Source organism: Seriola aureovittata, chromosome 1 (assembly GCF_021018895.1).
Source record: "Seriola aureovittata isolate HTS-2021-v1 ecotype China chromosome 1, ASM2101889v1, whole genome shotgun sequence".
In the NCBI taxonomy this organism is placed as follows: domain Eukaryota; kingdom Metazoa; phylum Chordata; class Actinopteri; order Carangiformes; family Carangidae; genus Seriola; species Seriola aureovittata.
Window position 1 is genome coordinate 6360630 of NC_079364.1, and position 13855 is coordinate 6374484.

Sequence of the window (13855 nt, forward strand, 5' to 3'; positions counted from 1 at the left end):
AAACACCATATTTGTTATTCTTTCTGTGACACAAAACATGAAAATAACAGGCCAATGCTGAATTGATGATCATGACTGATGAATTCAGAGGTTTCCTAGAAATAACTATGTACTCTGGTACTTATCATGAGGAACGAAGCTCTGCAACAGTTGTTTGAGTTAAGCTAGGTGCGTTGGGTTTATTAACACTTGTTGATTTCTGGAGGATTTCCTTAAAATAACTGCTAAAATCTAGAATTGAAAAAAAGAAAGACCCATTTAAATCCAGGTAAATATTAATTTATGATTGGAAACTTTATTCTCCATATGTGAAATTAAGTAGGTGCTTTCTTGTAGATGAGTTTTACATTTGTTCATGTTCAGCTGATTTGCTGTGCACTGACTAAAAGACTCTAGATCACATTATCAATTAGTTGGAATTGATTTACACAAGAACCTAAGTATTTGCAGTTGCACATCAGTTCCTTTCTAGGAAATGATTAGGGAACTATGGGACCCGCAAATAAAGGGCTTTTATCCCGGAGAAATCCTGGAATCCTGGAAATGATTTATATTAAATGTCAACTTTATGCATAAAGTATTTTTAAACAATCATTTCTCATGTCATCATTCTTCCTGTAAATGCTGCTTCAGCTGGATTTATATCAAATTACAGAAGCAACATGCTGTTACCTTGTGACACTGCAGAACATAGACTCACAGGGACACTATACTTCACCTGCTTATCTACACTTAAAGGTTTAAAGAAGTATATATTCAAAAGAAGAAGAAGAGTTGAGCCCTTGTGGAGCAGAGATGGCGCTCGGCTTCCTTTTAACTCGCTGTTGTTTCTGGGCAGATGGCAGCGACCTGGACGCTGTGAGTCACGGCAGCCTGGATAGCTCTGCCGACACTAACCTGGCCGAGCAGGGCCCCTACGCCACTGACTCCGTCAAAGTAGACCCCACTGATGATAGATCTAGCACAGGTACACTTCAAATGGCTGCTGCTTGACCTCATCTTTCACAGGCAGCCATTTTGTTCTACATCTTTTTTTCTTTTCTCTCAATGACATTTTTTTTATCCTCCTCCCTCATCTGTCCCACTCACCGACCGGCCTCCTCCACCTCCTCATTTCCCTCTTAAACCTCCTTCCCTCCGCTGCCTGTTCTTCCACCTTCCTTTCGTCCCTGTTGTCCATCCACGTCTCTCCCTGGTTTTGCGGCTGTGGTTTCTGCTCTGCTCTGTCCCTAACCCTGCCCTTCACTCTGGCCCTGCCTGTGTTGCCCTTGCATGCAGTCGGCCGTGGGGGCGGCAGCGTGGGCGCCAGGGCCCTGGTGACCCACTCACACTGGGGGGGCTCTGAGCTCAGAGAAGCCACCCTCCACCCAGGTAAACCTCTCTGTCAGTCCGCCTGTCTGTCTCTCTCTGGTAGCATTTTTGTCTCGTCGTACCTGCTCTGCAGTGTTTTTATTTTCTGACTTCTTCAGCCCTCTCATTGCCACTTTTCTCTCTGTTTCTGTCAGTCTCTATGATCTCTCCTCCTCTGTCTTCCCTCCACCGTGTCATCTCTCTGTTCGGCACATCACAGTCTGCTGCTCCTCTCTCGCTCATCTCTCTGTTGCATTCCTCTCTTACTCTCCCTCCTCGCTTCACCACCGAGTGATTTGTCATTGTCAATTATAGCGAGTAATTACCCAGAGGCACATTCTTTTTGATTACGGAAATAATTTTAATCATGGAGATGGCACCTCTGCAGGAGTCTTTGCCTTGTGTGCAGAAAGAGCGAGAGAGAACGACAGCTCACAGCGCAGCGGGAGGGAAGGACCTCGATGTGCTGCTCATTGATTATTACAGTTCTGGAATGAGTTTTGTCTCTTGCCATCAGTTGTGAGTCGCTCCATACTGTATTACAGTCGTGCCACGCTGCCTCATGCTTTATTTAGAGATGACGGCCAGGGAGGTTCATGGGAAAGATGAAAGAGGAGAACAAATCATCAGACAGCTGGTTGCCTGGAGACCAAGAACTTTTAAGAGACAGATGGAAAAGTCAGCCTGGAGTAATGGCAGCATTTTTAAATTTTTTTTTCTAATGTCAAATCTTAACAGTTAAATTCATTAACAGCTGTGAAAGTGCAGTTTGTTTCCTTATAGTAACTGTGGAGCTGCATGCCCTGAGGACGACTCTTTTATCCAGCACAGCTTAGCTGCTTTTTTTTCCTCCTCTCCCTGCAACAGTGGTGCCTCCCAGGATTGAGGAGATGAAAGGGAAGAAACGCCTCACTAGTTTTTCCTCTTATGTTTCATTTGCCTCTCCTACTACAGTGTGAAGCTACAATAGATTCAGGTTTTTATTCTGAAAAGCTTGTTTTGGTGGTGCTCAGTAGATACTGTGAAAATAAAAGACTTGACTCTCAATCCTGTCACATGCTGTGGTGCTGAAGTGCAACTATTTTGAGAGAAGAGGTGCCGCTTTGAATCCTTCCTCTAGATTGATTTATCATCACTGTGTTTTACATTTTTGTGATCTTGTGGTTTAATGTCAGAGACGTCTGTGTCTATTGTGTCGTCTTACTTCTATTTAATCCGGTTCTTTCTCTGTTTCTCTTGCTCTGTAGGAGATCAGTCAGATTTGGGTTATAACTCGCTGTCCAAAGAGGAGGTTCGGAGAGGAGACCCCAGTGCCCAGGACACAGCCGCTGACAAGGACGACAAGAAGGAGAGCGACTGCAGCTCCTGTCAGTAGTCTCTATGATCTGATCTGATATTTCTCTCTACTGTACCTCCCAAAAAATGATAACTTGGCAGCCTCGTAGCCACACGGGATTTCCCCTTCCTCTGCCTTGATCTTCCCGTCTCCACCAGAGATGATTCATTCTTTTTAGTTTCTCATGCACATCAAAGCATTTCAGTCATGTTATCCTTCGGTGGATTTTTTAAGAACAGTCTGGTGTTTCAAGCTGTGCACATAGTTAAAAACATTTGAAATTGTAATTTCTGTGTTTGTCAGTGTCAGAGACGGAGAGCTCCAAAGGAAGTAAAGACTGCCTTCCTCAGCTGGAGATGGATGTCCATTCCTCCTTCAAACCCCGTGGCATCGTCCGCAGCAGCTGCCCATACGACGATTCATCCTGTAAACCCAAGAGCTCCGTCAGCACAGGTACAGAATTCAACCTACGTGGAGTTAAAGTGGGAGGAGATACTGGTGACTGAAATGTTTTTTTCCTCCACTGTATCAACAGAGAAACACAGGAGTTTACTAGATAACTAAACAATACTGTAAGTTTATGTTGAGGCCATCAGTTTTGATTATTCCAGCACCAATGAGCCTCAGCTGCTGTTGCTATGGAGAGGAAGCCAGAGGAAGCATAAGTGACGTCTATTCACCTTTCAGTCTTAATCTTGTAGGCAAACAGTATCAGTGGCTGAGAAAACGTTTTCTACTCTGTGTCCTGTCAAACTTATCAAGTCAAAACTCTTGGTGCAGTTTGTTTATGTTGTTATACAAAAAAATAGCTCTTACACCCTCCCTCCCCCTCTCTCAGGCCACGTCGCAGGTCTCCTCTTCACTTCCTCCCTGGACGAGATCGGCGAAGTCAACACTAACAGTTTGCTCAGGAGACATAAGAGTGCTCTGGAGGAGGTGGTGGGCAGCGCCAGCAGTGGCTCAGCTCTCGACTGGCAAGGCGTGAGGGGCCGCCGCCTGAGCGGAGACACGGTGGGCAGCAGCGGCAGCGGCACCACCGTCCTCGGCCTGGGTATGAGCCAGGGTGAAACCGACCCAGATAAGATCGCAGGACACTTGGGCGCAGATGCCAAAATCCTCTCTGGTGCCAACCTGGGTAAGAGTAAGAGGCCTCGTTCGCTGGTTTTGGGCGGGTTAGAGGGGGCTGCGGCTAAGACAGGGGCTGCCAGAAGTCTGGATCACAGGGAGGAAGAAGAGGACATGGAGGGGCAGGACTCCAGTGATGAGGACAGAAGTAACACAGAGGCCATTTTTGATTTGGAGGATCTGGATTTAGACAAGCCTGCCACAGGGGCTGGCGTCAGCTCTCATAAAAGCAACAAACCTCATAAGAAACTTATTGAACGCAGCGCCAGCTACAGCCCCATGAGCACGGTGACGTCCAGAGGAGCTGTGAAGCGCACGGACATCGAGATGGGCTACGACCCTCTGTCACTGCTGGCAGCAGAGTCTCAGTCCGAGCAGCAAACTGAGGATCAGTACCCAGAAGGGGACGAGGCCGGCACCCCGAGCGCCCGGAGGCACCTGGCCAGGGAGATAGAACTGTACATGAACCATATGGGCAGCCCACTGAGCAGCCGCACGCCCAGCCTTGACCTGCAGGATCCAGCCAGCCCCCTCCTCCTCCACCCCTCCTCACTCACTGCCCCCCGCAGAGCCAGTCTGCCCCACAGCTCTCCCCTGAGGGCTGCTGGAGTACCACGCTCCCGCACATACCACCCGCCCTCACCCTCCCAGCCTATCTCACGCCAGCGTCTGTGGTCGTCGCCCCCCTGTCGCAGCTCTAGCACAACGCCCAGTCCCAGCCCTCGCCCCAGCCCCTACAAAGAGAGGACAGACAGGATGAACCTGGCGTCGCCTTCACCCTCCTCCTCCTCTTTCGCTCTGGACACTCTGCTCACACCGACGCTGGATGTATTCAAGACCAGTATGTTCTCCGCTGGGAAGGGTGTGGCGGAGAAGGCGAGCCGCTGGTATTCCCGTCTTGCCACATACACCACACCTACCAAGGTACAGGGTCTTCACAGTTAGCTTACTGTTGTCAGGTAGTGCAGGTGAAAGTAAAGATAAATGTGAACTATGTGCTCTGCAATACCAATAATACATCTTTTAAAAATTAAAAAAATGATAACTTGAACAAATTAATTGCAGTTTTTAATAACCTTCAAATTGATTTGATAACATATAGAAAAATTCATGGAAACCAGTGGCTGCCTGGACTAGGCTGAGCATTCTCATGATCACTGAAATTAAATTGTTATATAAGTCTAAGATGTGAGTCTTCCTGTCATGTTCTGTTTTTAAAAGCACGACAGCTCAAGTACGCTATATAAACACAGTGACCTAATTTTAGACCTATATCATATATTTTAATTGAAAAAAGGATCAGACACATCTCAGTCTGTTAGTGTTCAGTAATGCAAAGTCAACACAGATTGTAGTTAATGGGATAAAACCTGCATAAACACTGGTATGATTGTATTTTAACACTGTAGCAATTAATTTTCAGTGGCACTCAGTATTAAGCTCTCACATAAGCAGCAGGAGAAGAGTCTAAAGTTGAAGTGCTGCTGCCATCTTGTGGCCTTCTGAGTGTGTGACAGTATTTTCCAGCGGACAGAGTGAAGAAGACTCCATTGACATTTGTTATGTTTGTTCTCTGGGTGTTTCTGTTTCACAAATCCATCAACAACAAAAAAACAAACAGAAATACTCGTCTAGTAACACACACAGAGCAGCATGCATCTTCAATTCTTTACAGTCACAAATTCATTGTCAATATCAGAGTTCTCCTCCTGATGTGTAAAATGTATCATGATATATCATGATATCAACCCCCAGACCTGTAGGTTGAAGTTTAGAGATCTGGCAACATGTCCAAACTTTTCCCTAAAAGCTTCTGTTACCTTAATCAACAGCGCAATTTGTGGGTTTATGAATTTGAATATTAAAAATCCAAATACTGTATCTGTCTATAATATGTTTAGATATCATTGATTTGTGTGATTAAAGTCAAATGGAAGATGTGTTTGAATACATATATAGAATTTTATTTGTACCTCATGAACTGTCTTAGGTGTTAATCAGTGGTGAACCTGATCTGCTGTTGCTGTGAGTATCCATGACAACACTGAACACTCTTCTCCATTCATCCAGGACGGTCACTGTGACCGTCTGAGTGTGTCCTCCCTTGGTATCGGCGATCCAGACTGCACCTCCCTGCTGGATGAGGAGGACTGCGGGGTGTTGGAGAGCTCCGTGGTCTCACCACAGAGGAACGGCCCCGCCGGGCCTCGCAGGAGCCCCAGACGCAGCCCCCTCCGAAGCAGACTGGAAAGCCCCTCTGCAGGTTCCAGCCATGGGAGAACCACATCTCTGCTCCCTGGTAAAAATGACTCTCATCTCAGCCAAGGTTTTACTAGATGCGTCAAAACATCTCCACTTTGTCAATCACAGGAAGAGGATGACAGCTGGAGAAAAATTATATCGACGGTTTTCCTTGTTTGTTTCTAATATGATTCAATTCCAAGCAAAGACTTCCTCTCTGACCCATTTTTCCACAACAAAGAATTTATGCTAAAAGATAGTTTTTTCACCAGCTAAGTTTTATTTGCAAAAGATTTGCAACATTAAACAATGACAGTCACAAAAAAGAAAAACAGTATTAACAGTTATTAGAGTTTGATTATTTGAATGTTGATAATGTCAATTCAATTCTTGTTTTCTGACAAACAATGAAAGAGACAGAAAGATAGAAAATCTCAGTATCTCCCACTTTTTTCAACAATACACACCTGTCACCAAGAGAAATCCCCAAAGCGCCATTAAAGACTCCTGCTCACGTCTTCGGTGATGATGGTCGTCTCAAAGATGTGTTAAAAAAAAAATATGTGCTTGAGGTGACACTGACTCTTTATGTCTTGTCACGTATTCTGATCACTCTTCATGTCCCTGCAGGGTGTGCTATCTCTCCCCCTGGCTTCCCTCTGCCGGACAAGTCGGACCTCGGCTCATCACGCTACACCAGCAACACCAGCATCTTCAACAACTACGCCATGGAGGTGAGTCGAACTACAAGATGAAGAGGAGAAATGCACAATTCAGTGATCAGGACACAGTAGTTAAAGGCAAAGTCAGGAAACCAGAAGTAATGGTTTGATGGAAAACATGCTTTTGTACAATTTAATCTACTTTGGGTTTTTGCTTTCTTCTTTTCTGCAGAAACATGTAGTTGTGCATGTTACTGACTTTCGTAACAGGAAGCATCTTTAAAAATAACAATTTTCTTGGAAAATGGTGTCAGGAAAACTGCTTTGTGAGGTAATCTTAAATATTTAAGGTTGGTAGATTCGACTACCACAGTTCAATAATGACCCTGAGAGAAGAGCAGCAGGTGGTGCAGCATCGTGTTTTATTAAGTCATGTAACAATCAGAAATATTTATCTACGCCCTGACATAGTAATGAATAAAAAAAAAAGTGTGGAACAGATTTTCAAAAGTGCTGCAGAATATTAGTAGATGATTTCAAATCTTGAGAATCTTTGGTCTTTAAGTTCAGCTATTGAATAGAGCTCTCTCTCTCTCTCTCTCTCTCTCTCTCTCTCTCTCTCTCTCTCTCTCTCTCTCTCTCTCTCTCTCTCTCTCTCTCTCTCTCTCTCTCTCTCTCTCTCTCTCTCTCTCTCTGTCTGTCTCTCTCTCTCTCTCCCTCTCCATCTCTGTGTGTGTTCCCAGCTGCTGATCTCCAGCTGTTCTCGCTGTAAGACGTGTGACTGTCTGGTGTACGACGAGGAGATTATGGCCGGCTGGACAGCAGACGACTCCAACCTGAACACCACCTGTCCCTTCTGTGGGAACCCCTTCCTGCCCTTCCTCAATGTGGAGATCAGGGACATGCGAGGACCTGGCAGGTAGACAAAAGGGTTTTTAAATGTTTTATATATTTGATTTTTTCTTTTTCAGGATCAAGTCCTGTATGGAATAACTATGGAATAATCATTACATGACCTGTAGTGTGGAAATTTTGCTTGATAGAGCCTTTTCTCCTTTCTGTCCTCAATTAGTAAATTTTCCAAACACAAACACCACACTGATTTGACATGTCAGGATGTGAGTGTAATTCCTCCCTCTTCTCTCCTCCCCACAGGCTTTTCCTGAAGGGCAGTCCATCAGTGGACGAGGCGATGACCTCATCGTACTCTGCCTCAACGGGTTTGGACACGGGGACGTCCACCTTGTCCACACCCTGTCCCACAACAGCTGCCCCCCCTCCCTTCCCTGTGATTGCTGTCCAGGAGTGCTCGGGAAGCGGAAGGTACTCACTGCTCTTCATTTGTTTACATGCTGTTCACTCACACACACACACATATGGGTGTCTTATTGCTTTGATGACAGCATCACAGAAAATACTTTGTATGAGATAAACCACTTGAAGAAAGATGATTGAATGATAGAAGCTCAGATCTTGCTGCACAACAAGTTTAAAGGTTAAAGATCAAGTAGTGTGTTGACAAATCTGCATCTATATTATTAAACTTTTGTCCTCCAAATGAATATCTCACACTCATGTATGTAAAATATTTATTCAGCTTATTTTGTTGTTTCTGCTTTGTTACGAATTACTTACTGTATTTTATATATATGGTGGAAATGTGATGAACACAGTGAAACACAATGAAACACAGCGCTGACCATCATCATCACAACTCCAGAGCTTGAAGCAGAAATTAAGACGCACATCTACCTCAGAATTTAAAAAACTTTTTTTGTTCTCGTGGTGTATTCTGAATTATTTTATTTTTTTTTTTTTTCATGGCTCATCTTCATGCAGCTTTCAGTTTGTCTGAATACACACATCGCTTTTGAAGTGGGAACCCACTGTAGCTGCAGCCACATGCTCCGCATCTGAATTGTAAAAGAGTGATGTGAGATGATCTGCGGCACCTGGTCCTATCAAAGCCGTGTGTGTGTCAGGATTATGAAATGTGTGAGCAACAGGGATGAACAGTGTGTGATAACCTGATGCCAAGATATCAGGTGATTTGCTGTGTTGATTTTGCTGGTGTTTTTGCTGAATATTATTAATATGATGTAAACATCTGGTGCCAGATGTAAAAACGATGCACATACTTATTTCTGCACATGAACTGGTATTTAGAAAAGTCTGTGCAGTGAGGATGTGTGCTCTTCACACATAGGAGAGGAGATTAAATAGAAGATTGTAAAGTCTGTTCCTATAAGGCCTCTATAAACTACTCATTGATCATCTGTCCATTTATGGCAAACTGAGGGAGTGGAAATGGGGCTCATGCATGTGCAGCCAGCTCCACAATTATTTGAGATTTATAAAAGTGACAAAAAGAAATACATGTGTGCATATTGCTGCTTTTGTGCGTACACACAGTTCTACGACTTCGACCAATTTACAGGGTTTTATGGATTCTGCTGAAAGTACAATGACACCACACTTTTATTCACTGTTTAACTGGAAACACCTTTTTCAGAAATAAAGTTGCAGATTCTTGCGATTTGTTAAATGTTGTTGTTGTGACTGTGAGCCGAGTTGTGTGTTGGTGTTACAAGCTGACAGTCTTCCCTGTGTCTTCTCAGGACGCGATCAACCAGGACGCAAGGTATCAATATCCCCCCAGAGCGCCGGCAGGGGGCGCTGTCCCCCGGAGCGCCCATGGCCCGCAGCGTCAGCGCCTTTGGTCCTATGGACCAAGCATCCCGACCCAACCGCTGTGTGCCGACGTCAGGCAGCCTGCCCAGCCGTCTCAATGAAACCACGGTGTGTCTCAACACAAGTGTTTCAGTTATTTAGTGCAGTTGAGTTTTACTCTAGTCCTCGTTAAAGACTAAGAAACTATGATTAGGGTTTCATACGAGAGCTATGAACCCTGACAACAAAATGCAAAACACAATAAAAGGACAATTTGATCGATCAGTTTAACCTAAATCAGACTTGTTTCTTTAGCAACTGAAGTGACAAATACTTTACTTTACTTACACATTCTCACCTATACGTTTTGTGGAGCTCAACAGCAAATCATTCAGCTCACTCCTGTCACCCACCCACCCCATTTACTTTGCTCATGGCAGTAAGAAATCTAACTTCTATCATCGTTGTCCCTCCCAGGATCCACTGAGCATGGAGTGGCGGCTCCACAACCCTGAGCCAGTGACGGTTCCCTACCTGAGCCCGCTGGTGTTGTGGAAGGAGCTGGAGAGTCTTCTGGAGAACGAGGGCGACCCGGTGATCACTGAGGCCGACATGGTGGACCATCATCCCATCATCTACTGGAACCTGGTCTGGTATTTCAGACGGCTGGACCTGCCCAGCAACTTACCCGGTCTCATTCTCACCTCGGAGCACTGCAACAGGGACTCCCAGGTCAGACACTTGAAGAAGAACAAAACCACTGAAGTTCAGCAAAAACAAGATTTTAAGATGTTGTTGTTGATTGTTAGATTTTATACTGGAAGCTACACAGACTATGGATTTACCTGTAATTTCAATTTAAAGCTCAATTGTCCTCAAGTTTTTAGATCTTCATTGAAAAAAGAACCATGCAGATGTTTCTGTGCACTCCCCAGAAAAAATAGTAAATCATCACAGTTATAAATTCCTATTGTGTCATGACATTGAGGAGAAAACTTACCTGGATTGTTGTGATGTTTAAAAACAAATACTGATGAATTTTGTAATAATAATAATGGGCCCATTTACAGGTTAAATTAAGTGAATAAAAGGGTTTAGTTTGACAGACTGACTCACTGTGCCTCCCTCTCCCTCGGCCCTCGTCAGGTTCCTCGTCACTGGATGTCGGAGGACAGTAAACACGTACTGATCCAGATCCTGTGGGACAACCTCAAGCTGCACCAGGACCCCATCCAGCCCCTCTACATCCTCTGGAACACATACAGTGAGTCACACTGCTCTCGCTCTCTCCGTCTATGTCTGCAGAACAGGCCAGTTAAATATTCATCAGGTAATTTACTCAACTCTCACATGAGCGCTGACTGCTGCTGAAACAGGATCCAGTTAGCGGGAAGGGTTTTTGAAGTGAGGAAGCAGTGGAATTAAACTTTAATGATCTTCAAAGCAGCAAGAGAAAAACAAAAAAAATACTTTATATACTAGAAAATAAAAAGAGTGTGTGTGTGTGTGTGTGTGTGGGGGGGGGGTTATATGGCAGGAGTCGACTGAGACTAAGAACAAAATTCAAAATGTGTGGAATGAAATATTGAATTGAGTTTTGTGTGTGCATGTATGTGGAAAAATCGGTGTAGTGATAAAAGCAAAGTGCGATGTGATGACGTCCACTGACAACACGAGACTTGCTCAAACTGATATATGATACAGGCATAAATGTGTTGTGTCTGGTTGTGTAACTGCCGCTCTTTGAATTACTCCATTCCGTTCCTCCTCAATTAGCATTTTATTTTGTCAATTTTCTAGAAATTTGGGTGAAATTTGCGCCACCTTCGGACAGAAACCTGGTGATTGCTGTTATGTTATTGTACTGTATATGTTATTGTTGGATTAAAATAAGAGTCACTTTTTGGCAATAGACAATTTATCAACAACAATCTCATTCTTGTTTGTATTTGTTCTGGCCGTTAGCAGTAGCATTAGCAACACTGTCTATCAGCCTGGCTACTGGCCAAAGAAGGAAACAGCTGTAAGAATCCCACTTTGAAGTAGCAGATTCAGAAGTAGCAGACGCACTTCTTGTGTGCCGTAAATCGAGCCTTTGTTTTCCTGGTAGATTTCCTACCTGCTGGCAGAAAGAATTGCATAGTGAAAGCCAACGCCATTGATGCCATTATTCTGTACCCATTAAGTTGTGCATCGTCCATTTACCTTATAATGATAATGTAAAGCAAAAAAGTTTTCTATTGCCACTTCAATGTGTGAAAAACTTCAAACACATTTATCTGTCATTTAGTTACAACAGTGAAAACTAGAATAACCGACTCGTGGTTGTCTGCCTCCTCCACTCACTCACATCCCTGTTTATCCAGAGTCATATAAAATATTAACCATTTGTGTGAAATGTTGTCATAATTGCTGTGTGAAGTTTTGAGTAATGGCTAAAAAGTATATTCTGAAGTCATTGTGACCTTGACCTTTGACCTTTGACCACCAAAATCTAAACAGTTCATCCTTGAGTCCGAGTGAACGTTTGTGCCGAATTTGAAGGGATTCCCTTGAGGAGTTCTGGAGTTGTTGCGTACACAAAGCTAAATTTATGTTTTGTGAGGTCACCGTGACCTTGACCTTTGACCTTTAGTCACTAAATTCTAATCGGTTTGTCCTTGAGTCCAGGTGAACGTTTTTACCAAATTTAAAGAAATTCCCTCAAGGCGTTACGGAGATGTTGCGTTCACAAAGCTAGAACCGAGTTTTGTGAGGTCACAGAGACCTTGACCTTTGACCTTTTGACCACCAAAATCCCGTCAGTTCATCCTTGAGACCAAGTGAGAGTTTGTGCCAAATTTGAACAACCGTCAAGGTGTTACTGTGATGTCGTGTCCACGGGAACGGGACATCAGATGAATTCAGAGCACCGCAACGTTATCAATGTGATGATTGATCATGAGAACACCTGCACAGCAGCTGGGTTTGTGATCAGTGTAAATGAACAGACGTGTGCGTCGCTACGCCCAGTCTGTAGTAATTGTTTGTTTGATGGAGGCGCGGAGGCAGCCGGCTAATCTCTGTGCTAACAGGCTCTGTCTGCTCTCTGTCTTCCAGGGCTTAATTGTACTCTGTTGTTAGAGAGTGAGTGTTCACCTCTGCCGCAGACTCCCACAGATGAGTCCTGTTGCTTGTGCTCTGACTGTCCTGTCTCAGGCTTGCTGTCCCTCTGTGTGCTGTGTGTTCTGTGCTTGATGCATCGCGGTGTCGTCTGTGGAAAGTCAGCCTCTACCTGTCGTGGTTTCAGTGTCTCTGTGTGAAGTCTGATGATGATGTCGACACGGGGGTTGTATTTTTTTTGTTTGTTTTTTTTGTTGACGTGGAACGTGTTTGTTTCAAATACGGTCCTGCTCTGTATTTGACTGTTGGTTTGCATCTCTGCTGAATGTCCGCTGTGTTTCTTCCACTTGTTAACATGGATATTACAGTTTGGTATGTCGCAACTTTAAAAGATGAATCTTGCTGTAGTGCTTAAAGGGCTGGGTACCGAACACCGGCCGCTTCATGCCGCCAATCCTGAACCTTCACATTCCACGTTCCTTCATCTTTCATCCAGCTGCACCAACATGAAGGAAACATCTGTAATGCTGTTCTATCAAAACAATCAAAGATGATAAATTAAACCGTAACTGTCTATGACTTTGTTTTATTTAGTTTCCAATGATATGACAAAGGTGAACAGGAAATTCTGTCATTCTAGAGGCTTGAATCAGAGATTATTTGGCATTTTCTTCACTATTTGAGCTTGAAAATGACCTAAACAAATAATTATTATTAGAATAGTTTGATTGTTCTGTTATTTTTCCGCAGAGCAACTAGTCGATTAACTGACTAATCATTTCAGCCTCATTTGGTCATGTAGTTTTTAATGTTATTGGTGATCATTTCAATATATTGAGTCTTACTTTGTGAAATAGAACTAGAATTAAATAGAATCATAATTAAACTGTGACTGGTCAGATGGACTGAACTTATTACCTTTTTTGACAGCCACCTGATCGACTTGTTAATCAGGCATAACGAGTCCTTCATCTGTTCAAAGTTTGGTAACATTTGACCGAAGCTGACTGACACCAGGAAAACCAGCGAAGCACATTAAATACACAGTGTTCACCTAAATCAAGAGATTCTAAAAATAGACTCTAAATATTTTAATTTCAGTCCGATTATTGTCGTTTTATTTGTGAATCTAAATTTAATCTGACTTCTAATTAAACTAAAATATTTTCTTCTTGATGGCTTTATCCCACTGAACATATAGTCATTATCTTTCTACAGACTTAAATGATATGTTAATAAACACTTACATCTGCTTACAACTACATTGTAGTGTGTTATAAATAATGCATTGAATGTTTATATTCTGCTTGTAAATGCTAAACATGAAGGGTTAAAGTGTTACCATTTTCTTTTACGTTAAAATTACAAT

At 43.4% G+C, this 13855-nt stretch overlaps 1 protein-coding gene across 10 annotated transcripts in view; it reads left to right on the forward strand.

Moving 5' to 3' along the window:
* The window catches only part of LOC130167381 (C-myc promoter-binding protein-like), a 70332-nt gene that overhangs the window by 51153 nt on the left and 5324 nt on the right, over nucleotides 1-13855 (forward strand). For 2 of the 10 annotated variants that reach the window (XM_056373506.1, XM_056373526.1), the window contains 13 exons: nucleotides 839-967; nucleotides 1279-1371; nucleotides 2598-2717; nucleotides 2990-3139; nucleotides 3525-4735; nucleotides 5882-6110; nucleotides 6683-6786; nucleotides 7458-7633; nucleotides 7870-8037; nucleotides 9333-9513; nucleotides 9862-10116; nucleotides 10531-10648; nucleotides 12484-12510. In XM_056373506.1, the coding sequence (XP_056229481.1) occupies nucleotides 839-967; nucleotides 1279-1371; nucleotides 2598-2717; nucleotides 2990-3139; nucleotides 3525-4735; nucleotides 5882-6110; nucleotides 6683-6786; nucleotides 7458-7633; nucleotides 7870-8037; nucleotides 9333-9513; nucleotides 9862-10116; nucleotides 10531-10648; nucleotides 12484-12510 (2961 nt within the window). The remainder of the gene's footprint in view (nucleotides 1-838; nucleotides 968-1278; nucleotides 1372-2597; nucleotides 2718-2989; nucleotides 3140-3524; nucleotides 4736-5881; nucleotides 6111-6682; nucleotides 6787-7457; nucleotides 7634-7869; nucleotides 8038-9332; nucleotides 9514-9861; nucleotides 10117-10530; nucleotides 10649-12483; nucleotides 12511-13855) is intronic. The other 8 variants (XM_056373536.1, XM_056373545.1, XM_056373554.1 and 5 more) reach the window with 5 other exon arrangements.